General features: G+C 43.6%; 3 protein-coding genes across 7 annotated transcripts in view; 1 reads left to right on the plus strand and 2 right to left on the minus strand.

The window, feature by feature from the left end:
- The window catches only part of GNAL (G protein subunit alpha L), a 178,487-nt gene extending 171,505 nt beyond the window's left edge, over positions 1–6,982 (plus strand). For all 3 annotated transcript variants that reach the window (XM_072328056.1, XM_072328058.1, XM_072328057.1), the window contains one exon: positions 1,886–6,982. In XM_072328056.1, the coding sequence (XP_072184157.1) occupies positions 1,886–2,032 (147 nt within the window). In that variant the 3' untranslated portion in view covers positions 2,033–6,982. The remainder of the gene's footprint in view (positions 1–1,885) is intronic.
- MPPE1 (metallophosphoesterase 1) lies at positions 5,382–15,591 on the minus strand. The gene is made up of 10 exons (XM_072328059.1): positions 15,462–15,591; positions 13,139–13,523; positions 12,187–12,295; positions 11,765–11,868; positions 10,483–10,563; positions 8,899–9,007; positions 8,038–8,109; positions 7,807–7,929; positions 6,984–7,124; positions 5,382–5,564 (listed from the first exon to the last, which is right to left on the minus strand). Exons 2-10 carry the CDS (start codon positions 13,411–13,413, stop codon positions 5,382–5,384), a joined length of 1,197 nt encoding a protein of 398 aa, XP_072184160.1. The 5' UTR covers positions 13,414–13,523; positions 15,462–15,591.
- A 1,310-nt stretch (positions 15,592–16,901) lies between these two features.
- On the minus strand, positions 16,902–24,933 carry LOC140247859 (uncharacterized). Of its 3 annotated transcripts, XM_072328061.1 has the most exons (7): positions 24,851–24,933; positions 24,442–24,581; positions 23,770–23,850; positions 21,307–21,397; positions 20,219–20,405; positions 19,317–19,414; positions 16,902–17,161 (listed from the first exon to the last, which is right to left on the minus strand). In XM_072328061.1, exons 1-7 carry the CDS (start codon positions 24,881–24,883, stop codon positions 17,033–17,035), a joined length of 759 nt encoding a protein of 252 aa, XP_072184162.1. In that variant the 5' UTR covers positions 24,884–24,933; the 3' UTR covers positions 16,902–17,032. The 3 variants fall into 3 exon arrangements, with proteins under 3 accessions (XP_072184162.1, XP_072184163.1, XP_072184164.1); XM_072328062.1 differs by lacking the exon at positions 23,770–23,850 and having other exon boundaries at positions 24,851–24,919; XM_072328063.1 differs by lacking the exon at positions 19,317–19,414 and having other exon boundaries at positions 16,953–17,161; positions 24,851–24,919.
- Positions 24,934–25,389: the final 456 nt, after the last annotated feature.

Here is a 25,389-nt window from a genome sequence, read left to right on the forward strand (position 1 = left end):
CCTTATTGCTCTCCATGACAACCTGAAGGGTGGTTGTGGCAAGATGGGGGTGGGCCTCCTCTCCCGTGTAACAGTGATAGGATGGAGAGGTAATGGCCTCAAGTTGCACCAGGATTGGTTCTGGGAGGATGTTAGTGAAAATCTTCCCCAAAAGAGTGGTGCAGCACTGGGATGTGTGCCCAAGGAGGTGGTGGAGTCAACATCCCTGGAGGTGAACCATGTGGTGAGGCACTGAGGGACATTGTTAGAGTGCATGGTTGGACTGGAAGATCTTAGAGACCTTCTCTAAACTCAGTATTTCTATGATTCTAAAACCAGGAGTAATGAGAAGGCAGGTTGGACCGTCATCTTAGGGCCAACTTCTTTTTCTTCTTTTTTTGTTATTCTTTTTCCTCAGAGGAAAAAGATGTAGTAACTGGACTCTCCTTACTGCAAGTGAGTGGCATTTTACCATCATGTAGATCCACAAGGGCAAAAAAGAGAGAGAGAAATGCAGATGATGCGTTACAAACAGAAGCACTACTACAATTTTTAGTGCTTCTATAGTAGCACCATTGTTGATTTCCATTCATGACATCATCTGTTCATCACTAAGGGTCTGGCTACCCCCAGTGTTACAAGATGGCGATCTCCCCAGATGTTTCTGGCAAGCCCATATCCTGCACGTTGAAGAACAGAACTGACATTTTAATTGAGTCTCAGAATTAATTCGACAAACTTTTCCATTTCTTTATTGCTCAGTGTACTTTATACTTCAGATATGGTCTGAGCAACTGACACGCCAACCAAATAGGGTATTTAACTTGTATTTCTCGTTAGGGTAATCCCTGAGCTAGGTACTAAGTGTAGCAAAGTAAAAGAAGTTCTTCTTTAGTGCGTATGTAGAAGCCCTCTGTTTAATCAGTGTAGAGTGTCTCCGTTTTCCTGCAAATCTCTGCAACTTCTTATTGATCTAATTATGTAAATCATTGCTTTTAAATGTCAGTCGTTTTGCATATCTAGCTGCACATACTGAAAAGGCCTCTCCCACATGTAAAACAAATCTCTGTGTTAGCATACAGAGACAAAAAGTATTGCCCAGGTAGAAAAAAGCATTGCCTTTTGTTGCTTAACCACTGTAACTTGTAACAACATTGAGGGAGGATTTACCAAAGGATTGTGCCAAGAATTGACCGTTGTCTGTTACGCATTTCAGTGCATAGTCTTCGAGATACGTGATCCAGGATGGGTTTACATAGGTTTACATAGGTCAGTCCTGCAGTGGCATGGAACAAAGTTACAATTTTTAACATACTGTAAGATGCTGGGGCGTTTTAACAAGCTAACCTGGTTAATCTGGTTAATGCTGGAGCTTTGGTTAGCGGCCTGAAGGGTCGTGCAGCAATGAACGTGTAACTCCGAGCGGTGTGATGCGTGCTGGCTCTGTGTGCATGCTGCTGTTCCACAGGAACTCAGCCGCTGTCCTGGGAATTCCAGTGTGCTCTGGGCTCAGAAGTGACACCGAGTCTTCAGGAGTTCAAAAATGTGTCACATAATGGCACTACAATAAAAAAAAGAGAGAAAATAATTGCTAGGGTAGATGGTGGCAGGATGCAGCGCTGCCCACAGCATGAGCTTGCTGTATGGTGATGAACAGAGTACTGGTCCAGCGATCCCATAATATCATCCATCTATTTTTTTTTTTTCCCTCCATTTCAAAATTGTGATTCCTTTTGGAACACCCCAAAGTCCTTCTTTTTTTCCTTTGTTTATTTCAGCTGTTAGGTAGATGTATCATTTCCTAGGTTTGGGGTCGCCAGTAAGGCCACAGGTCGCTAGGAGGGAAAAGTAGTGGGGAGCAGCCCCCAGCAGCACCCCTAACCCTTCTCCCTGCCTGTTTCCACAGAGGATAAGTACAGCGAGCGGAGACGGCCGGCACTACTGCTACCCGCACTTCACGTGCGCTGTGGACACAGAGAACATCCGCAGAGTGTTCAACGACTGCAGGGACATCATCCAGAGGATGCACCTCCGCCAGTACGAACTCTTGTGAGGGGATCGCCGTGGAACCTGTGGTTTTAAATTCTTTGCTCCTTACTCTTTCTCTTGATACTACCCCACACAGGGTGGAAGAATATACTATAGAAATGTCAGTCTCTTCACTTGGTTTACTTTAATTATTTAACCTTAAAGCTGATTTGAAGCGAGTTTGGGTTGGTTTTCCTTCATGCTTTTTGGGACTATTTTTGTGCTTTATTTTGACATGCCACTTCTTCGTCATTCCACTAAGCCCTTTGGCTACCTCTGTTCCCTCGGGTTTCGTTGTTGTAAGGGAGCACGACCCGCAGGTCGGTGCCAGTTCGGAGCGGGATGTTGGCTGGACGACGCTAAGTCACGGCGCTCCCTCCGTGTGGGTTTCCTTTTTAAACATGACATTGAAGAGTACTTGATGGGTGAAAAAGATTAATGCACTTTGTATCAGGTTATTAAATACTGTCGAGGAAGTAGACACACAATGTAGCAGCACCACAATATTTATTACTCCGTCACAGTTTTTAGCATTTCTGAGTTGCAGGTCAACTGATACGGTGACCTCCTCTTTTAAGCCGTTACTGGCACAGGAAGTAGAGTAGATACTGAGAGGAATAGTGAAGACAAAGCAATTTCTCTGGGGTTCCGGAGCTCAGCGTCTCTGCGCGCCTCAGGCGTTTGAATCACAGCTCCTTTTCAGCCTGTTGCATCTAGGCAGAAAATTGACCGCCCTCACTTAACGTTGTTTGTGCTGTCCACAAATGATCCTTTTCGTTCCGATCATTCTTGGACGACGGTCCTCTCCCTATATATATTTTTTTGTTTTACTGCTGGTTTATTATATTGTACAGACTGTAAAATGTAATATTATTTTGTACAACTTTATTGAAGAAAAATACTTGTAGAAGATCTTTGTGCCTTGATTATGGCTGTACCTGTAAAATGAGCTAAGATGTAAGTATGTTTTTGATTGCGCTGTACAGCTTGATGTCAACCTTACCTGCAGCAGTGACTGGAGGTAAGAACTTTATCTGTAGAGTTTAGGGGTTTTTTTCTGGTTTATATAAAAATGCTCTTTAGTATAAAAATTATAAATTATGCAAATTAACCACTTACCTTTCCCAGTGAGGTATTACCGTCACCGGATGTTGCAGCAAACATGCCTTTCTCTTTCGAAGTCTCAGCTTTAAAACATTGGAATTCATTCGAGCGTCCAAATCGCAACCTGGTGTTGTTTTAATGGGAACCGAGGATTTATTATTATTATTATTATTATTCTTTTTTTTCCTTTCTATTTAGAAAAAAAAACTGTTTGGTAATTCTTCGGTCATTCATAGAACTTCACAATGGCGCAGACCGATTGTGAACGTGCAAAGCACCATTCTGTAGAGCTCTTCGATCTCTGTACCAACAGCGGCTTTCATTGTGCAAGTAAATAGCGAGAAAGAAGACAAAAAGTTGTATCGACCCTCGTGTCTGGCCTAAGAGAATTACAAGATGACATTTTTATTTCTCTTTTAATAAAGAGACACGTTAGAAAACGGTTTTATTTTAAATATTGTAGAATCAAAACGTGTGAATATTTCTCAAACTTGAATAATTTATGCAAATGACATTCTCGAAAACAAGTTGTGGTACAGTACAATATATAAAAGCAAGGATTGCTGTAGCAATAAGGCATGTCCTTTTTAGTAACTATAACACTGCTTTATATTTTATACATAGGTGTTTTCTGTCTGTGACTATATACTTTTCCTGTGTCCAAGATAACCTGTACAAATGTCTAAAATTACAGTTGCAATAACAGAAACCTAGCGAAGTGTTAGACTACATTACTTCACAGAGCGTTTTGCCACACTTGGACCGTTCCCACTCCTCGTTTTAAAGTTAGGGAGAGATTAAGAGCTGACACGTTCCCAACATTGGCCTACAACTCGGCACTTCGATTAACGTTTTGCTGTAAGCATCGCTGGTGGTTACAGACCCCCCGCCACCACCTCTCAAGCTCAAGTCAGACTGCGGCCCACTGCAGTCCTTGTTCCTATTTGATGACAAACAACCCCATTGTAGACGCGATAACGTGACCGTTTCCTCTTCTTGGAAACGCGTAGATTTTAATATGTGCAAGTTGAGTCATCAGATATTTCCCAGAAAGCCAAGGGCTGGGTGGACTGAGCTGAGCTAGTCAACAAAACCTCTGCATGCAGAGATTTTCTTGCTTCCCACGCCAAAGAAAGTACCAGGACAAATAACAGGAGACGGTCTTGGACTCAGAAGCAGCCCCTGCCCCAAGAGCTACCAGCCCAGCAGGGCTCAGCAGGAGCTTCACCAGGGTGGGCGGGGAGGTAAGGTGAGTTTTGTCACACCCTCCCTTAGGCACAGCGCGCAGAGGTGCTGAGCTCTGCTCCAGCACTGCCACCCAGCCAGGAGCTCCTTGCAGCTGCCGCCTCCCCAGCACAGATCCGCTGCACTTTGCAGTGGGAAGCTGCGGAAACGCTACGAGCTGGCAGCCCTGCTGGAGCCTGGAACGGGCGGCACGCCTGCCCCTAGCACCTGCCTGCAGCTGGGGGCTGAGGCACAGAACAGTGTTACTGCGGCTGTGTTTGACCTTCCTTCTTGCAGAGCGGCAGCCGGAGGGCCCCTCACCACACAGATCTCTGGGATGCAATAGGGCCCTCTTTTTTAAGCCCATCATAGCACACCTTTTTAAAAATAGCAGCTTGAGGTGTCACCCTACTTTTGTTTTAAGCAGGTTTCAGGCGTTGTACCAGCAAACTGGATCTGCGAGGCTTCTTCCTGTTGCTGTCTGGTAGATGCCAAATGGTAGCCATCCAATAGTTTGGCGTGACAGGAACTGCAAGGTTTCTTGTCCCTCGTGTAGGACGTTCTGAAGAGGCTATGGAAATCTGCATCTCTCAGTGCCGATGCATCTTTGCTTCTGCCTGACCCTACCAAATAGATGTATGACATTAGAAGGGCCACGCAGCAATAAAAGAGAGAAACGTTTCCAGTTTGCAGCACTGAGCCTCCACCAGGGTGTGACACCAGTGCAGACAAGTGATGAGGCGACAGGATTTACATAATGTACAGTTACACTTTTAATATACGTATTTGATACAAAAATTATAGCAGGAAAAGGACTCATTTGATTGTAGAATACAGTATTTTTGTACAGCATGGAACGTTCATTTCAGTTAATTATTTATCCTGTAGTAGTCATATCAGCTGTATAGGACTTCTATGGTATGTGTAAATGCAACCTGCCTTCAGACTAGCAATCAAATTAGGTCATTTGCTGGCATGAATATAGTCTGATGTTTGACTGTTCTCAGCTTTGGTATTTCAGTGACTGAATGCAGATGTCTGGCTCTTCATGCTGCTTTATGCTTACTGATTAAACGCTGAGCAAAATAAAATGGTGGAGTGAGAAGCTGAAAATGAGCTAGCACCAGGACGACGAGCAGGGCTCCTGCTGCCCAGTATATAGTGAAGACTCTGCTCTCACGTGGAAGGAAGCATTTGTGGAGGGAGAAGTCAGTTGGTGTTATGCTGCCCTGGAAAAGAAAGGCAGACAGTGACACGGTGCTCTTACAGTGGGCCCCACAGCAGGAGTTGCACCAGGGCGGGCAGATCACCAGCTCCCAAGTTTTGTGTTGGGTGCGGAGGGTAGGGGCCAGCTCCCCAGTACCAGTGCCTTCTCCAGGGGGGTGAAGAATCTTTACTGGTGGTGCTGGGCTCTAACTGGAGCAGCCAGCAGGCCAGCATTAGCCCAGGCACCAACCTGCCTGCTTCTCAGCTAGAGTAACCAGGGAGCTGAGCTCCTCAGCTCGGCCTTCAGGAGAAGCCCAACTCCAGCTGCAGGGAAGCAGCCTGGAGGCAGCCTTCCTGGGCTCGCGTTTGACTTTGCGAATGTGCCCCTTCCTCACCCTCAGGCCCTCCTCCTACCCGCTACACGCTACAAAACACACGCTGGCTCATCCAAATTGCCTACATGAGCTTAAACAACAGAGAACTTCATTAGGTTTTGGCTTGACCTCTAATTCAAGTTTACAGTAGCCCAAGGCTGAGCCAAAACGATAGCGAGGAGGATGCTGCTTGAAATGGCCAACCTCTTGTTTCGTCTGGCACGTGCAGAGAGCATACAACAGTTTGAAGGCAGCTACTCTCAGGAATATGGAGTAAACACAACTAATTTTCAACAAGAAAGACAAACAGTTGCATAAAACAAATTGCAAAGGTTGGGGTTACCTGTGTATTATGGAGCCTAAACTCAACAGCAGAAAAACACCATTAAGATTTCCCCCACCCCCGGGTCACTGACTACTCCACAGAGTGCAGGTTTTGCTTCTTACTCCGCATCTCTCGGAGTTCGGTTTTCTTTCTGACCTGGGGAACGTGTTGATTTACCTCTGAGGATATACAGAGCATTGGAGCTGCCTGCGTGAGCATAACCAACACTGCGTGAACACAAACGGGATGCAAAGAGGCGGCCCACTGGGCATGCAACCAACGCTTTCCCTGTGTGAAGTGATCTGTGCCCGTGGCTGAAGGGCACCACCACCACGTGAAGGTTCAGGGTGGCGACGGTCTTGTTTAGAGTGGGTAAATCAGCTGAGCAAAGTGAGTCTTTTCTACTGTTCGGTGCACAATACTGATGCTTTTTTTTTACAAGTCAACAGTTTACAGCGCGCCCTCTTCATAAGCAAATGTCAGATGCTTGTACCCATATACCGATTAGGTCTTTAACAGCATTGCTTTGTACCACACAGAACGTGGCTCCCACAGATGTACTTTATAAAGTGGATGCAGTGTACTGAGTGGGTCGGGTGGGTAGGCCATTTTTTTTTAAATTATTTTTTGTTTTTACAGGTAGAATCAGTTTTAAAATAGAGCTGACTGCCATGTTGATTTATTTATGAGAGTTATCTGACAAAAAAAAAAAATAAAACAAACAGTAATAATTAAAAACTTACCATGATGAAACTAGGGTTGTTTCTATTCCTCCAACTGAACGACGGGACGCTGATCTCCGGGATCCCCCCTGGGTGCAGCACTTGGCAGGCGCTGTGCGTGTGCCCGCTGATAACCAGGCGGGGACGGAACCACCACAGCAGCTGCAGTGCGCGGTGGGAAAGCACAGCAGTGAGCCGTAACTAAAAGGAAACCACGTGCACGGCCCGTTTCTTCTTCTGACAGAATGAAAGTGTGGGAATTCTAACCATCTGACGGAGTGTTCTGGATCAGCTGTTCTCCACTAGGCTTACGTTGGTAGTGCAATATCACTGTCATAGAATCACAGGGGTTGAAAGGGGCCCCTAGGAGATCATGGAGTCCAACCTCCTGCTAAAGCAGGTTCCCTACAGTAGGATGAGCACGAAAGCATCTGTGCAGGTCTTAGGCATACAGCAACTTTACATGCTCTTGCAGTTACTCCTGTGGCTGAAGCAGTACTGTCGAAGCAGTACTGCCAAATAGGGGTTTTCTGCTAGGTTTGCCACCAGTCACCACATTATGTAAACTACAGAACGCTACACTAGAGATAACAGTGGCACAACACACTTAAGAGCATCTGCGCTTACCATGTACAGAATCAAGGCCCAGATCATACTGACCCTTGAGGGCTGATCCACAGCTCTACCCAGCAGCTTCTCAGAGGCCGCAGTAAGCAGGTGCCACTGGAGGCTGGTTTCAGTAGACGTTTGCCCTTTAGGGAATGTCTGAGCCAGGTCACCATGGACCCAGGCCACTCTCCAACCCACCCACCCTCCGGATATTCAAGCAGCCAACAGAGAAAACCTTTTGTGATGCTTCCTGAGACAGCACATCGTACTTCTCTTTAAATGGGATGGTTTTCTCCTCTGGAGGGGCAGCATCTTCTCCACTGCACTCTGCATCACTCTTCCGATAGAGAGGGTAATGCTGGGTGACATGCAAAGCAAGGATGAGTTGTCAGTGACACAGCCTTTCTAGAAAGGTCATAAATACCCGAAGCACGTTGGCATGCTGCCTCTCCCGTCCCCAGCTCACCTGCAAAAGGATTGGTTGTGAAGCTGGAGGCTTTTCTGCATCACTGCACCTCTTCTGGGGATGGTTCTGTTCCTGTGAATAAAATCAATCCATGCATATTTGTCCCCACCTCTGTGTACCAAAAGGGTGGGGAAAGGACTTAGACAATAGCTACAGGTTGAGGTATTGTGTTTTTCAGTTCTTTTGTTTCCTTTCTTGAGAAAAGCAGTATCAGCTCAGAGTACAGCGTTTAAATACTGCACCAACTTCTAGGAGACTGCTGCAGGTATAAGGGGAAGCTCTGATTTCCCTTTCACCCCATGGTGTGAATTGAGCTGCACTCTTCCTGTAGCTGGAAAGCAACCACAGGCTCCCACTGCACAAGGAGGGCACGAGAGATTGAAGGCAGCCTGAGATGCAGCATTTAAGGTTAGGCAGTTCTTCCATTGAGAGGAGGTTTCAGACCCATCACCAGTGCCGCCCACCTGGCATCGTCTCCTATGAGAAGGTGAAGAGGGATGAAACAAGCAACTGGGTTTGATGAAATAATGCCACTGAAACATTACCAGGCTAAGCAGGAAGGACCAAAGCAGAATTAGAAAAGTACTATAGGATATACAGAGCAGAACAGTGAGCAAAAATAGAAGTGCATGGCTTATTTGATCAGAAGAAGGCAGCTTCTGTTATTCTGGCAGCAATAACAAGGAAGTGAGCACCAGTAACAGGCAAAGATGATAAATGAGGAGAGCTCTGCTAACACATTACAGCAGGAACTGGGAGCAGGTTTAATTCAGACAACAGCCTTCACTACACCTTTACTGCTGCTACAGCAGCACAGCAGGCAGGCTGCTGGCTACCACCATGTCCTCAGCAGATCCTTACCTGCTGGGAGCAGTTCAGTCTGTGAGAAAGCGCCACAAGCTTCACCTCCTCATTGCGGCACAGGGTGCAGCCATCGCCCTCCATGGCCACGCTGTTCACCAAGACAAAGCTGGAAAACACCACAAAGTGTGCCAAGGGGGTGAGGGTGAGGACAAGAAGGTGTTTGCTGTTCATGCACACAAGGATAAGGCTTATTTGATAAAATGCAAGGGTTCCAAAATGGGACACAGCTGAGCAAAACTGCAGAACATTGCAGCTTCCGAAGCCACATGTTGCAAATCCTTTTCAAGTGTCCATCCCGTAGCTACTGGCCAGTCTTGTAGGCTGCTTTCTAATTGGTTGTTAATTAGGTTGCACCATATACTGGCTGCTGTGTTTTTTGTTTACTCCACCTTAACTACTGTGATACTGAAGGAGAATTTGAGTGAAACGTTACAAGTCGACTAAACTGAATTCTGAGAGGAACGAGAACTTTGCTTCTCTCCCCACACACGTTTCAGGCAACAGAGAAGTGTTTTTGGATGTTCCATTTCTTGAGACTGACTGCAAAGCCCCACAGCACTGCATCTGGCTGCCTGCCTCCAGCACTCAGGTTCATACTGCGCAGCCTCGCAGAACGCAGCACTGGGTTAACAGGAGAGCAGACATACAGCCTGCCACTGGAAGCCAGAATTCTGCTGTGCTGTTATGTGAAAGGAGACACAGAGATGTTCCTGAACTGATTTAAACCTGCCGGAGTATGTATCTGTAAAACCCTACATCTACATGATAAACAACAGCATTATACTGAGCATTCAGGAAGCCCATCTTCCTGAGGAAAAAAAAACACCACTGCTAGACCTGTTTGGTATATTCTGAACATCTGCTTAATTGATTAACCAGCGCGACCTTCTTGTTTCTGGATCTTACACTACCATGAGTGATGATAACCTCCTAACATGCTGCCAAATGCCGGGCAGCAGTGGCTCTTCCCTTCCTGTAGCATCTCAGGTTTAAAAACAAATGCTTTCCCACTATTGCTGTCTCTCACCAGACTCTTGCATGGTACCAAAGGGCACGCACCCAATAACAGCTCTGGCACCAAGCTCTGTGCTCAGGGCCTCAGTCCAAACAGAATCTGCATAGTCCCCCCCTTGTGGGGAACCTGTGGCCAAACACCTGCTGTGTTCCCGAATTCTTCAGACAAGGACCAAAGAAGTTATTAAAATTAATGAAACTCTTAGCTCGCAAGCACAGGGGTTGGTTGTGTTTCTTTCCTGACTCCTATTCTGCACTGTTTACAGCCATGGGTCATTACCAGCTGTGAGGAAGTACAAATACAAACCTAAGAATGTCATTCCAACTCCTCAGTACTTTTCCATTTGAAAGAAAACTGACCAAGCTTAGAGCAAAAGCTTCCCTCCAGATCTAAGTATGTCTGTACAAAGTGTGTCACACTGAACATAACACAAGCTAGGTATGAAGTAAAAACAATCAGATTTAAATGAAGCATTCCACTACTATTTCATTAGCAATTCACTTCCAGTTCTCAGTCTCCTATTTCACTGACAGAACATCTATATACTTATAAATACATACACTCACTTTGTTCCTTTTCGAGTTATTAGCTTTCCTGAAGTGAAGTTGAAAACTTTTTCAAACCGATGTACCTTGTAAGTGGTCATTCTGCAACACAGGATAAAAACACAACTGAGGTAAGACACTGGCACTCTAGGTAAATAGTAGTATATAATAAATAATCTAACAGAGCTGCTCTGCAGTTTTTAGGCCATTCCCACGGCTTGCTGCTGCGTTACTTAGAGCATGCATTCATTCAGCAAGCATGGGACACTGACAGCACTGTGTCCTGTCCCAGTCACAGACGTCCCATGGGAGCGCAGGGCGAAAGAAGATGGGAAAGGAATATGCTTAGGCCAAGCAATTTGCAGACCACAAAGCCCAACATAAAGAAAAGAAACTTCTGGACTTCTCTGCTAACACAGGAGTGAGCCCTGAACAACCTCACACATGCTCTAAGAAGCACAAAAGTGGCCTCAAAGAAAGGAGTTGGGGGTCCTTGTGGACAGCAGGTTGGCCATGAGCCAGCAGAGTGCCCTTTAGCCAAGGTGGTCAATAGAATCCTGGGGTGTATTAAAAAGAGTATGGCCAGCAGGTCCTCCTCCTCTGCTCTGCAACAGTGAAGCCACATCTGGGGCCCTATGTCCAGTTCTAGGCTCCCCCATTCAAGAAAGACATAACTTAGAGTCCAGCAGAGGGCTACAAAGATGACTGGGAGCCTGCAGTATCTCCCCTATGAGGAAAGACTAACAGAACCAGGGCTGTTCAGCCTGGAAAACTGAAGACTGAGAGGGGATCTCATCAATGTTTATAAACATCCATAGGACAGGAAACAAGTGGATGGGGCCAGGCTCATTTCAGCAGTGCGCAGTGACAGGACAACAGGCACAAAACTGAATGCAGAAAGTCCCATCTAAGCATGAGGAAAAACTTATTTATTGTGAGGGTGATGGAGTGCTGTTGGAACAGCTGCCCAGAAAGGTCATGGAGTCTCCTCTGGAGGTACTCAGAATTCACTTGGACACATTCCTGTGCCCTGCTGCAGGAAGCCTGTATTAACAGGGGGCTGGGCAGTATCCAGAGATCCCTTCCAATTGCTCTGATTCTATGAAACCTGTCCTAAAACGTATTCTGTGTGATGCAGGTGAGTTACTTGTTAAAATCTTGCTCTAAATTACGATGCCATCTCATTTGATCACAAATATTCTACATGAACACAGAAAGTCACCCAGACACAAAACCAGTTACTGCATGCACGCGGACATTTCATCCTTGGCACTCACGTATTCCTTGCACCAAAAGGACTCACTCATAGTGAAACCCGATGTCGTGGTTCCCAACAATAACCACCAGCTCAGTAGTAAGTGGGTATTTAAACATTTTCTGAAATCTCCTGACGTCATCAGCCCACGCCTGCATGAAGAAAAGGAAGACATCAATGCTGTTCCACAATACGGGGAGGAACTACAAGTGTACAATACAGAAGCACACACTCAGTCAAATGCTTGCATTTCCTATGGTTGTTATCAGGTGAAAAGTGCCAAGATATTACTAAAAATGAAGGAGAATCAAAACACATCAACTCGTATCTAAAACACGACAAACTTCTATGAGTAGGAGAACCGCAGTAACATGAAACAGAGCCTTGCGTACCTAGTCTGCTTTCTTCTGCCATCCATTTCCTTCAAGAAATCCTCATTTTTTGAAACAAGAGAGCTGCTCATGTCATACCTGAGGCGAGTCCCATTTTCCTTCATCAAAGACATCTCCCAGAATAAAAACAATATCTGGCTGCAGTAACCACAAAGCAGTTTGGAATGATCTCTCCATTTGCCATTCCCTACGGGGAAAACATGCACCCAGTCATCAATGTGTAACTTCTACATCCCCAATTGTGCATACATGAACACAGCCTGCCAGGAACGGGAAGATGGCTCCTACACACTGTGGATGTTGCCATGAAATTCCATTTAAATACTCAGAAATTGAGTTTAAGTGCTGTAGGTGCCTCCTACCTGGTGCGGGTAATTCCAAGGCAATATGGTCAGAATGAAATCATGCAAAAAGGAATGCCGAGTTGGTTTATTGCTACTGCAATTCCATTAAACAACCATGCATTAGAATAGTAAATTACTGAATGAGTTTTACTACACTATTATTTCTCCAGCAAAGGTGTGTTAGGTTCATATCATGCTAGAATCAGTACTTTTTCAGCATTTTTTTACCGAAACCAAAACAACAAGAACACAGCTTTGTGCAGTAGTCATTATTGGGTTTCCTTTGGGTTTAGATATGATTCTGCCACTCATTCTTCTACTATAAATATCTCCCAGCTTCCTTTTCTCTGTAGTTAAGGAGATTAAATGTTGGAGCATCAAAGTTCTCAGGCTCCATTTTTAAGGCCTCCTCACAAATAACGACACATTGGAAAAGACAACCTGACCCATCTGAAGTGCTCCACTACCTACGCCTACACGTAACCTGAACACTGAGCGCTGCACCCGTCCTTAACCTTTCATCAGCACTGGTTTATCATCCAGTCCAGATGCAGACATGAAGCCAGAGATGCACGTGTATTATTTCTTATGACTATCACAACATTGGTTTTAAACATCCACCCCATTAATTACTATTAAAAACTCGAAAGATAGGATAGAGATCGTGCCAAAATTTAAATTACTACCTTCGTAGTTTATCCAGCCAATGTCCTTTGATTTCACCAAGCAGGTGAGTATCAGCTAAAAACATGGCCTTCAGGACTGAAGCTGGAGTCTCTTCGTTACCTGTGTGAGCCCCACCTTTCACATCTGGCCATCGACATTGAAAAATCACCAAGTAATAAATGAAAAATTCACAAAATATTAGCACAGAGCTGACAAAGCACATGAGTTTCAGTAGGAAACATATTCTCTTCTTTAAAGGACGACTCTTCATACTGGTAAAGCTGGCACTCAGCATTGCAGCACCAGCACAGGAGTCTTTCCCAGTGGCTAAGTTCTACTCTCTGAGGTGAAGACAGAAGGGTTTGGTCAGAGGGCCAAGAAAGGCTTCATATCCGCATAAAACCCCTGTGAAGAAAACAGAAAATAAAAGCTGAGTTGCCGCTGTGGAAGGCCAACAGTGTTCACTTCTCATCGGTGTGAAATCTTTGGGATAACAGGTATAAATGCATATAAACATACAGTGATAGAATTGTCTAGGATAGAAAACACCAGCAGAATGATCAAGTCCAACCATCAGCCAATACATACACGCACACAAAAACAATTTACTATCCCAAAACAAGTGAAATGTGGGAAAATGAGCCACGAATACACTGTCACCAACCATGGGGGTGTTCAAGAAATGTTTGGATGTTGTGTTGAGGGATATGATTTAGCTGAGAAGTATTGGTGATGGCTGGACTGGATGATCTTTTAGGTCTTTTCCAACCTTGATAATTCTGTGATTCTGTGATTCCGTTTCCTAACTTCTTCCACCCCAGATAGCTTGTAGCTCAAAAAAGGAATTTACTCCTTGTTTATAAAACTATATTTTATTTTATGCCTTTTGAAGGCTAATCTAAACAACCATCTTCACTCTGATAATCCACAACTGTAACAGGACTCAAAAGATCATTTCGCTTGCTTACAGGCATTTAAGAGAGACTCAATGCTTCTGGCTTAAAGAGGAAATGCACACATTTCATAGTTCAACTTCTCTCTCACATGTCAATGTATACTAGAAAAGAGCATCCCAAGAGGGCAGCGAGAGCAGCCTTACTTCCAAGGGCAATCAGCCAGGGCCCAACACAACTTCCCAGGGCTCCAGTCTGCATCAGACAGACCCACTGTGTAAAAGCCAACAGCTCTAACAGAGTAGCAGGAACTCCAGGAAGCTGTAGATGTGCTACTCACACCCTCAACAAACTTCTATAGAAACCCACAGAAATAAGATGGATGGGGATGTGAGCAACCTGGCCTAGAGGGAGGTGTCCATGCCTATAGCAGGGGGTTGAAACCAGATGGTCTTAAAGGTCCCTTCCAACCCAACAAATCTATGATTGTATGAAATAAAGATATATATATATATATATATATACTTTTTTTTTTCTCCGTAGCTAAAACCTCCATCTGATACCAGACACTTATTTTTAAACATGAGTTTCTCATATCAACTCTACTTAGTACTCGATCAAGACAAAGAACCATTAATCTCCATCATGTAACACTTCCCATATACATTATTTAACATTAGCATAGCTAATTTATAACGGTGTATAATCCAGTTCTGCATGACAAAGCTACTGGCCAGACATCTCAGTTTCACAACACAGAGGAGCCACAAATAAAGGCTGATTAACTTAATATAAATCTCACCTGCATTTCAACTAGCAATGCAAAAATCAGTGAGATCCTGCTTGTGCATCTCACAGCAAGGCAGGATTACAGCAAAAATGGCCACCCAACAGATACAGCAACAAGTAGAAAAGCAGATAAACTCATTCTGAACAAACTGTGCCTACCCTGTAACTTGATAGGTAGGTTTTCATAGTCCTAAACAATCCCTTCTCCCAGGAAAAACAGTACTGAGTTGAACAGAAAATGCTACTAAGCTCCTACACCTGCATTGGGCATGTAAAAGAAAAAACCAAAAATAATCTGACTCTCCTTATCCACAGCCAACACAAAGCTTAGCACTAATACAACCTCTCACTTTGCTACTGATGCCAATGAGTTCTTTAGTAGGTTTTTGTTATGTCATTTTTCAAACATCCAAGCCCTTCAAAAGCTGCCCGCACAACAGTTCCCAGTGTGCACACACTCGCTCTCCTGTCTTCCTGCTGCTGGCTGTTAGCGTTCTGGGAGCCGCGTCACCAGGTGGGGAAGATGCCCGAGGTCTCCTATCTGCACCCTATGTTTCCAATGAGAGAAGACAAATAAATCAAAACCTGCAAGGCAGAATGAGCTGAAGGACAGGCCCTGCAACACAAACACCCATCTGCATTGCCCTTGTCGCTCTCCTACCTCGCCCTGCAGACTGTAAGCTGACAGCTGCTCACATCCTGCCTGTGCCGTGTGCTTACAGCTGCTCATCTCTGCACACCAAATGGCAGCGCATGCACCAGCTCTCCCAGCCTCACATATGGGCACCGACAAGCAGAGGCCACACGGAAGAAAGCTGTTCTCTCCCTCACGTGTGATGGGAAGGCCAAAAATAGCACTGCTGGACCATAGATGCACTGCAAGATGGAGCTGTGCTGCAACACAGCGCTGTGCAGCGCTGCCACTCCTCCTTCTCACAAGGCTGAACCAAAACATGTGCTGCCACCAGGGCTTACTGAGCTAAGCCAGCAGAAGAGACTGAGGGTCTTCTCACTGTTGCTTGCTCAAAACATGTGGCAGCGGCCAACACAAGAATGATTTTTAAAGCTTTCTGAGGTCGTCACAAAGGTGAGATCCAGCTTTTATTTACAAGTGAGGCAAGGATGAAGCAAGGAAAACACAACACAATGCTTTCCAGACAAAGCAAGGAGCTCAGAGCTTTATCCTGCCTCTAACTTAGTGCGTATTGAACCCTAAATACCTCATGTTCTTTTAGGCCAATCTATTAATTTACAGCTATCAAACTATCGCAGTGTGCAATATGAGAGTCTTTGTGTTGTAATTACACTACAGAAGCTGTGTGAGGGTACAAATAAGCACAGCATTTCTAACCTCAAGAAAGGTTTCACTCACTTTTTCCATTGTAATGTCACAAGGTTGCAGCATTCAACCTTCAGTGAATATAATACCAGGTTCATATATGTTTCAAAGCATACAAGTTACAAACAAGTTCAGGCTCAAATGTCCCAAGTTTTCCCTTTTTGAAACACACAACTCAGTTCTGTCTTTGCATCACAAGCTTTTCCTCAGCCTCCCTCTGAAGCAATGGGACATTTCTACCTTGTGTGCTCTGACTCTCACTACACAATTCCTATCAGCGCTTCAAATGCTGGAGTAGTAATCCCCACTCTTCAATCAAATAAAAGCTTCTGATGAGTTAAATATATACTATTATAGAATAGCCTGGGTTGAAAAGGACTTCAAAGATCATCTAGTTTCAACCCTCCTGCTGTGGGAAGGGGCACCAACCACCAGACCAGGCTGCCCAGAGATATAAATACACATACAGAGTCAATCAGTAGAATGGACAGTCTTTACATGGTTTTTATAGACATACACGGTCTTTGTTGTGGGGTAATTTTTGTATGTATGTTTTGTTTGCAGGAAGCAACATATTGGGAAATTCTTCAAATTGAAACACAAAGGTTTGATTTCTCCCACAAACGCCCACAACCACAGCTGCAATTGGGGTATTTTACGGGTACAAAAGAGAGCTCTGAAAACTCAGCTGAAGTTACACAGACCACAGTTTATTTATTAAAAGCCAGATGTACAAAATCAAACGTGTAAAATACAAAAACACTTCAGAACAGCTTCCTACACTGAGCTGGTATTACTGAATTCATAACAGTATCAAAATGTGGCGCTACGTTTCAAATTTGAGGTATTAAAAAAATCATAGGAAACCTACTTGCCATTGGATCAATGAGCAGTTACAAATGTGCCGTAAAAGGAAGCCCGAAGATGACACTTATTTGTTTCAAGCACTTCTCATACTGATTATTCAGTTTCACAGATTCCAGCACCGCACGCTTTAGATCTTCTACCTCTTCGAAAAACTCCTAGAAAAACCCAAAAGCGATCAGCTCAGTTGCTTTGAAAGATATTCTCTGTAAGAGCTGCTCAGCATTTCTGTTGTTCCCATGTTCAGACACATTCTGCTTTTATTAAGATACGGGCAAGTTCTGCAAACACAGCACACATCCACTGTAACCATGTGTAATCATTCTTAAAACTTCACCCTGAGAGGGAATGCAAACGCAATTTAGGTTACTTCAGAGCCTGAAGTAGAGGCTGATAATGGGAAAGATACAAGAGACATGATAGAAGGAAGAAAAAAAAGCTGGTCTGTCAGAAAGAGAGGAAACGGCAACCCAAAAATGGCAAGGGAATAATGTCACAAACTCATCTGTGCAAAAATACAGCAACACAAGAACAGAACACGGAAACAATGTAAGTTCAAAGAATATCTGAAATAAAAATGCAGAGAAGAGTGAAATGGGAAGGTTTCCATGACATCTGCAAACAGCAGCCATGCAAAATCATGCAAAAGTCAGCCAGCAGTTGAAAGCACACCACTAATGTGGAAGAAACTAAGGGATTAAGACTATAGAATGGGGAAAATAAGCAAGAAGAGACGTAAGGAGAGCAAACCACGGACAACATTACCATTTGAGCAAGGCAATACCAAAGAGTTTAAAGTGCAAAACAGATGCAACGTTTAGAGATGGAAGGATATACGTTTCTCCAAACCGTGAGCTTCATTATGAATTGCTAGGGTCAGTTTAGAACTTTCAGCACAGCTCCATCGTGTTAATGAGTGTGCTGTTTCAGATCTGTTATTGATGACTGCACTGGGAGTGGGCAAGACTTATGATGCACTAAGACAGACCACCAAGTGGATAACATCATCCAACACATCCAGCTTGATCAGACAAAAGCAATTTGCAAGAAAGCTGGGAATGAAGAGCAATACTGCAAGAAACACAGAAACAGCTCAGTAAGCAAGGCATAACAACTAGTCCTGGTGAATGCCAGCCCAGAGGGATTCACTTTCTTGGAGTAATCCTTTTGTAATTACATCATGTAACTTAACAAGTACTTCTATCTATACCAAGCTCAACTAGATCAGCTCAGCTTCATAAAAATAAACTTCAGTTAGTACAATACTAATGGCCTGCAGCTAAGATGAAACTGTTTCTTGTTCTACAGCTCAAGTCTATTGAGCAGTTCAGACGCTTCGTAAGCAAAGTCAAAAGGTGTTGGAAGACCCAAGGACTGTAAGCAGAATATGAGCAATCAAAACTTCATTTCACCAAATCTGTAAAGTCCTATCTAAGAAAGTAACACTGATACCTACTGAATTCGATACCTACTTACATTTGACATCTTCTCCTGCTTCTTCTTTTGACTTTTCTTTTTTTTTTAAGGGAATAGCGACACACATCTTAAGTAAGCACAGTGACTTAAAACTGCCCAAAAAATGGGTCCATAACTTCAGATCAGTATTTTCTTCTTCTGAACGATTCAACTTTCAGCCACGAGTTGTCCCTGACTCCCAAGCATGGGGGACCTAGAGCTTATCCAGGCTCAACGCTCTACCCATTTCACATCTAATGAATTAGCACCAGGTTTTACCGTTACCTTTGTAATGAAAGCAAGCACAACATTATTTGCTTTTAGAACGATTAAACCACGTTTTATGCTAAAAATAAAATCTTAGACCAGTAATATTAAACTGAATCTTTTATAGCTAAATAGGATCTCTCTGCCTTCCCATATCAATTCAAGAATTATCAACTTTTCACTCTTCCTCTTTTGATGACTGCGGAGACAACCTACCACAAACCATTCGTGGCTCTCCAAAGGTCAGAGTTCTGCCACAGACACAGTTTCAGTTAGCAACACTTGCAGTTTTGACCTTGTAGTAACTGAAGACAAAGAAATCTCTCACGGAGGAAATTCAATTGTCAAGCCATTATTTAAAAAAGCATTTACAAGAAAATTCACAATTTTGAAGTAAAAAGAAAAAAAAAATCATAATTATTCTTTTTCCATAGCCAAGCAGTATTACAGGACACCATTAAGGGGTCATACATTCCTTTCTCAGAATGGCATATGTTGATTTTTTAATGTATTTTGCTTGCTATAAGCCAAGACTGAAAAGTTCACTTTTCCAAAATCACCTGTTCTTAAATTGGCCCAACAAGAAATTACCTTGTCTAATCCAGACAATTCCTTCCTTAGTGCTCTCCTTTCTGCGGACAACTTCTCATTTTCTTTCTTCAGCTTTTTAATCTCCTTTAGCAACAGCTCTATATTCAAATAACGAAATACAGACTTCAGCCATTACAGTCAAGCCTCCCCCTCACATGAATCAGACCGCAGCTGAAGAGCTGCCTGCATTTTGTGCTATTAGAAAATTACACTTCGGCTTTTCTAAGTTATCTTTTTCTTACGGTGACTTATTCTTAAGAATTGGCCCAGATCATTCCCAGCTGCTAAAAAAGGTGTCAGAATCTGCAAACTGGGCATTTTTGAACCAATTCTTAGAACGTGGGGATTCTTCCCTTAAAAAGAAGTTGCAAAACAGCTGCACCACAGCTTGATTACCATTTTTTGACTTAAGAAAGGGTCACATCAGCTGCTGCTGGCCACTTCCTGGAAAATTATACCTAAATTACATGATCTCTTCAATTGCTTTTTTGGTGTTTTTTTTTTTTTAAATAATGCTTTGAAGAGGAACAGGAGCGTAACTTATCTTACAGATTAAGATAACACAAAGAAGATGCGCACAAACCAACATTGTATGGATTCATTGCATGTGTTATGGCTAAAAACAGTTTCTCTTGTGGACCGCTGTCTGAAAGCCAAAGAACGTAGCTACTAAGTTTTGTACAAATGAAGTTTCCTGGAATAATGAATGCCAGTGAATGCAGCCACGCACTCACTCCCGTAGTTTTAGTGCAGAATTGGATTCTCAGACACAATACTCAAATGGCAGCATTTTAGATGCTGCTGTGTTAAGAAAAAAAAACCTAGAGAGTGCCTACGGTTCAGAAATGAAACCCTCTGGTGGCTATAGCGGCAGGAGCATCACTGAAATGAACTACTGTTACCTAAATATTTACTGCAGCAGGATTCCTTCTTTTTAGAGGTGTCTCTGTGAGATGCTATTTCTCCCTCTACGGTTCGACTTCTTTTCCCAGAAATGGCATTAGTTTTCCACAGAACCTTATTACGTTCCAATTGCTCGATCCTTTGCTTCTGCTCTTGAAGATTACGTTCCAGCTCATGAATTTTCACCTGTCAGGAAAGCAAAATTTATTTTAAAATGCATAGTAGAAACATAGTTCAACTGAGTATGAATGGAAACGTATCCTGAACGCAAACCCAGAGCCTTCCAGCTCTCAATTAAAGGTACATTCACCTAGAAGTGTCTGAAAGGAGAGGAAAAATGCAGCAACTGAAGATCTGCACACCTCAGAAGTGCTTTTTAAGAAATCCATAACTAAGCATGCAGCCAAACAAAGCAGAATTATTCCTGCACAAACATACTAAACCTTTCCCCACAATACATTCATGGCAGCAACTCCCAGCTTTCCAGAAAGGCAGACATAATCCAGTCATAACAAATATTCAAAATGCAAAGGAAGAACATGTTCACAAACTCCTAGGTGAAAATTCATTATACCGGCCAGCCACAATGCTGCTAAATGGCCAAAGAGGCAAAACCTACTTGAAGCAGTTTCTTGGGCCACTCTTGACCACACAACCCAACCTTTGCTTCAGTTACGCTATCCTCATGTACAGAAAGACAGCAGATCTTGCTGTCTGAAAAATACTCCCCTTTTTTGGTTAGTTTGCTTCTGGGCTCCTGAAATAAATCAGCTCAAAACACATACAGAAAAATATCACAGCTGATGCAAGAGAAGGTAAATGCATATACAGTTGGTACAAAGGGCAGACATGAGTAAAGAAACAAGGAAAGAAGAGAGCAAGTTACAGGCATACCAGTGACACGGTTCACCTCCAAAGTGAATGCAGACTATTTCCCATTATCCCAACAGCATGGGAAACAGGAGGCACAACGAGTATGAAAAGAAAAACTTTGCAAAACCATATTGCAAACCTAAGAATGATTTTTCAATCTACAAAAGAATTTAAGTTTGGCTATTCGATACCACCTCCTACAAAGTCTACTTACAGTGAGGTTTCTAATTGTTTCACTCTGTTCCTGGTTTGTTTTCATTTCCTTAACATAACGTTTCTGTAGATTATTATACAGCTGTAGTAGTCTAAAACAGAAGGAATGTATAAATTGCAATAAAGCATGAATGCCAACAAACAAGCTTTATCATAAAAGTACCATCCATATCCCAAACAATCCTTCGGGCACAGTTTTACTGGAGACTTGTAATGGAAATATTAAGATTGTTAGGAATGAAGTTTGACCAGCAACACAGAAAGCACTGGAGAAATTGCAAGGCAAGAGGTAAAAGAACTGTCTGCATTAATAGCAAAGAACCACTATCACTCGGGCCAAGGACTCAGTGTTTCTCTCCAGCCCAGATGGCCAAACTCAGCACAAACAACCCACTGAGGAAACACCTAGGACAGGAGGGTGGCAGCAAGTTTGCAACGTGTCACATCTATCATTTGTCACCCTCTGTCTTGGTTTCACCTGGGATAGAATGGTTTTCTTCAGAGTCTGGTATAATGCTGTTTTAGTTCTAGGAGGAAAAACAACACTGATAACACAATGATGTTTATAGCTGCTGCTCAGCAGTGTTGTACAGAGCCAAGGCTGTTCTCAGTGAAGGTCCTGAAGAGCTGGGATGGAACAGAATTAGGACAGCTGACTTAAACTGGCCAAAGGGATATTGCATGCCATATAACATCAAGCGGAAGGCATTACAAAGTGGCTGGGTGCTCTTTTGGCTCTCTTCCACTGCTCATATGGCTAGCTAAGCACTGGTCAGGGAGGTGGTGAGCAGTTGCTTGTGCATCTCGTTATATACACTTACACACACACACACACGGTCATAACTATTTTCTTTTTCACTATCTTAATAAATAGTTTTATCTCAACCCACAAGTCCTGCTTTTTTTTTCCCCCCCTCCCTGATTCTCTTCCACATCCCACTGGGAAGGAGGGGGAGCAAGTCAACAACTGTGTGGTGCTGAGCCACCTGCCAGGGTACATCAAAACTAGCACAACAGGGATAGCAAAAAGACAGCTCCTAATGGATATAAAGAAGTTTGGCTCTTGACACCCATCAAGAACCCAAGAGACAAAATGAGAACTCAAAATGCAGCATACCCACCTCTCCGTGTTGCTCCCAAGCAATCCTGGGCACACCACTTGAACACACACATCTCACTGCTTTGCAAGCATGACTGAGTGAAATCTATGACACAGTGTGTCAAATGGGCAAAAAATCTACGTAAAATCCATGTTAAATTAACAGGGTTGGTCAGTTAATATCACACTCCCCCTTGAGATTGTCTTGCATCAAGATTTGCAAAGCAACTGATGAATATCAACAGATATTTTTCCCTATTTTACTAAAAATAAGACTGGCAGTCATACTATGTTATGACAGCACCACAAACAGGATGAGTGATACTAGCAGGGAAAAGCTTTGTAAATAACATACAAACAGATGACACAAGTGAAGTTAGTTACAGATGCACGACCTAACACAACACGGGGCCACCGCTTGTCTCTAAGAATAATTCAAGTATCTTCAATCAAAGCATCTAATTAGTCACACAGTTCAAGCCAAGAGCTAGACACCACTCTACATAGTTGTCAACAGTCTGGTATGCTGTAAGGTAATTATATAAAAAAGCAATTAAAAAAAAATACAGGCATTCTACAGCCACATAAACACCAGAAACAGTGCGTGTGAGTCCCCAGCAGTTTCTACCTACATCAGATGCACAGACCAGAATCCATTCCTCTAAATGGACAAAAGCCTTTGAAAGAATGGAGCAGCCTACTTCAGAACCAAGTTAGGCAGGGCTTGACCAACATTTTATGTGACAATGACTAATTGCTAAAATGTTTCACTATGCATTTTCTTAAAATGAAGTTCTACCTTTTGCATCAAGAAAAGCAGTTACCAGGATTTATTTTGAACACTAACTGGCAAACTGCAGTTAACATTGGCTCACTTTTCAAGCCAATTAAGATTGAAATATGGAACCACTCATTAAGTGATTCATTGAAAAAAAAACTATTAGCCTATACATTTTATATGCATATAAAAATGAGACATTTAAATGAGTTACAGAAGCTCTCTCAGAAAAGGAAACTGTATAACTGTAGGTTATTAAAATCTACCAAAAAAGTCACTTGAGCAGTATATGTGTGTATAAATAAAACATACACATGCACACATGCATGACTGAGCTTTTTAATTTGATTTTTCTCAATAAATGATTTCTCAAAGAAACATTTTCTTCTTTCTTCAGTGTCATTTTCAAGTTTAATCCAAGACAGAGTACTTCTTTTAAAACTTTACCATAATTTTCCACTCAGTTTCAAAGGCTGAAAGCAGCGTTCATTGGACTTAAAAACTCAGCTGACTTCACCATGCAGAACTCATTCTACCCTAGAGAGAAGCGTATGTTTAATTTGAAGAACCAGTTTCCAAGAACTCACCTGGCACTTTCACCCTCTAGATTAAAATCCTTGCTGTATCCACCCTTACGCCATACGTGCGTGTCTGTTTGAATCTGAGAGCTTCATCAAAATAAACACAACAGCTTAATAATATTAGATTTTACAGTTTTAATTGGCTCGGAGAGGAGAGGAGAGGAGAGGAGAGGAGAGGAGAGGAGAGGAGAGGAGAGGAGAGGAAAGAAAAGAATGTTTAAAGTCCTTTTCAGTTTGATTCTACCACGGAAGTTTTCAGGCAGGACTGTGAAAACACCAAACTTGAACACTGTGCAAGAACATTTAAGTAAACCCTGGCAGGACTGTTCTCCAAGCACTACAACTACAGTTTCTCAGGTAACAGCTGCCAAATCTTTTAAATGATGCAACTGAACTCTCTCACCACTGTCTGGAAGCAAAACCCTCTTGTACTCTTATGGTTTGGCACAGATGGCACGGGGCTGTTACACAGTGACACTGAAAGTTTATAGTATCATAGTGGTGACTTGCGCAAGTCACCACAGCCATTCTTTACCTGCCCCCAGCATCCTCCTGTCCACAGGAAGGATAGATAAGGCTTAGTGTGTCTGAGGGATATTGATGGACAAGTCCTGAAATGCTACGTTTCTTTAGACACACACACAGACAAAAGATATCAGTTTGGCAATGAATTCTTACTCTCTGCTGGTGACACAACCACGTGCTAACTGCCACTGCCGCCTTTCTTCCTGAATCTGAGCCAAATCCTTTTCCAGCTCTTTATTTTTTGTTTGTAGCTTTTTCAGCTTCTTGAGTAATTGCTCATTTTCCGCACGGAGCTGAAAGGCGAGAGAAGCAAAGAGAAATGGAGCAACGTTTTCAGATAACGCATTAACGGAAATGATGACGTTTCAGATTGTAATTCCCTCCTGCAAGTTTTGTCGCGTCCATTTCGAATCCCTTGCGGGCAGAGCCACGCCAATCACCTCACCCATTCCGGAACACAACACCGGCGCCCGGGCCCACAGGCTATGGAATCCAACCGAGGCTATCACCCCACGCTGGGTCAGCGGAAGGTCCCGAGGCAAAGAGCCCTGGCCCGACTCACTTGCAGGCAGCGGTGCACCGAATGCAGCGCCATGGCAGCCCCAGAGCCGTGCCCAGCCCGCCGCCGGCCGCCCCCTCCCTCCTCACGCTGAGGCGCAGGCGCGGCTGCTCCCGCCCTGTTGCCGAGGGAGCCCGCACTTGCCAAAGCAGCTCCCTGCAGCAGGCAAACAGGAACGAGTCCAGCCGGGTTTGCGATGTCTCCGGAGGAGGCTCAACAGCCTCTCTGAGCAGCCCGTTCTCAGCGCTCTGCCACCCTCACCGCAAAGTGATTCCCGGGTTCTCAAGGAACTTGCTGCTAGTCATCGAAGAGTCCACTCCCTTTGACTTAACTCCCATACGTTAGATACTTACAAATAGTTATAGGATACCCCCTCAGCCTTCTCTTCTCCAGGCTGAATACCCCTGGTCCCTCAACCAGTCCTCCTATGGGAGATGTTCCAGGCATCATCTCTGTCACCACCCAGTGGATTCCTTCTAGTAGATCCCTGACTTTTTTTAACCACGGAGCCCAGAACTGGACACAGTGCTCCAGATGCATCC

Source organism: Excalfactoria chinensis, chromosome 2 (genome assembly GCF_039878825.1).
Source record: "Excalfactoria chinensis isolate bCotChi1 chromosome 2, bCotChi1.hap2, whole genome shotgun sequence".
NCBI lineage: Eukaryota > Metazoa > Chordata > Aves > Galliformes > Phasianidae > Excalfactoria > Excalfactoria chinensis.

Excerpts from the sequence above, each read along its gene's own strand:
- MPPE1 (XM_072328059.1), bottom strand. The coding sequence starts at position 13,413 with ATGCTGAGTGCCAGCTTTACCAGTATGAAGAGTCGTCCTTTAAAGAAG. Across the intron at positions 11,869-12,186 it reads GAAAATGGGACTCGCCTCAG|GCGTGGGCTGATGACGTCAG; the intron begins GTATGACATGAG and ends TTCTTCATGCAG. Across the intron at positions 9,008-10,482 it reads ATAACTCGAAAAGGAACAAA|CTTTGTCTTGGTGAACAGCG; the intron begins GTGAGTGTATGT and ends GGTGTTTTCCAG.
- LOC140247859 (XM_072328061.1), bottom strand. The coding sequence starts at position 24,883 with ATGGCGCTGCATTCGGTGCACCGCTGCCTGCAA. Across the intron at positions 21,398-23,769 it reads CTAGAGGGTGAAAGTGCCAG|ACTACTACAGCTGTATAATA; the intron begins GTGAGTTCTTGG and ends CTTCTGTTTTAG. Across the intron at positions 20,406-21,306 it reads AAACAATTAGAAACCTCACT|GTGAAAATTCATGAGCTGGA; the intron begins GTAAGTAGACTT and ends CTTTCCTGACAG.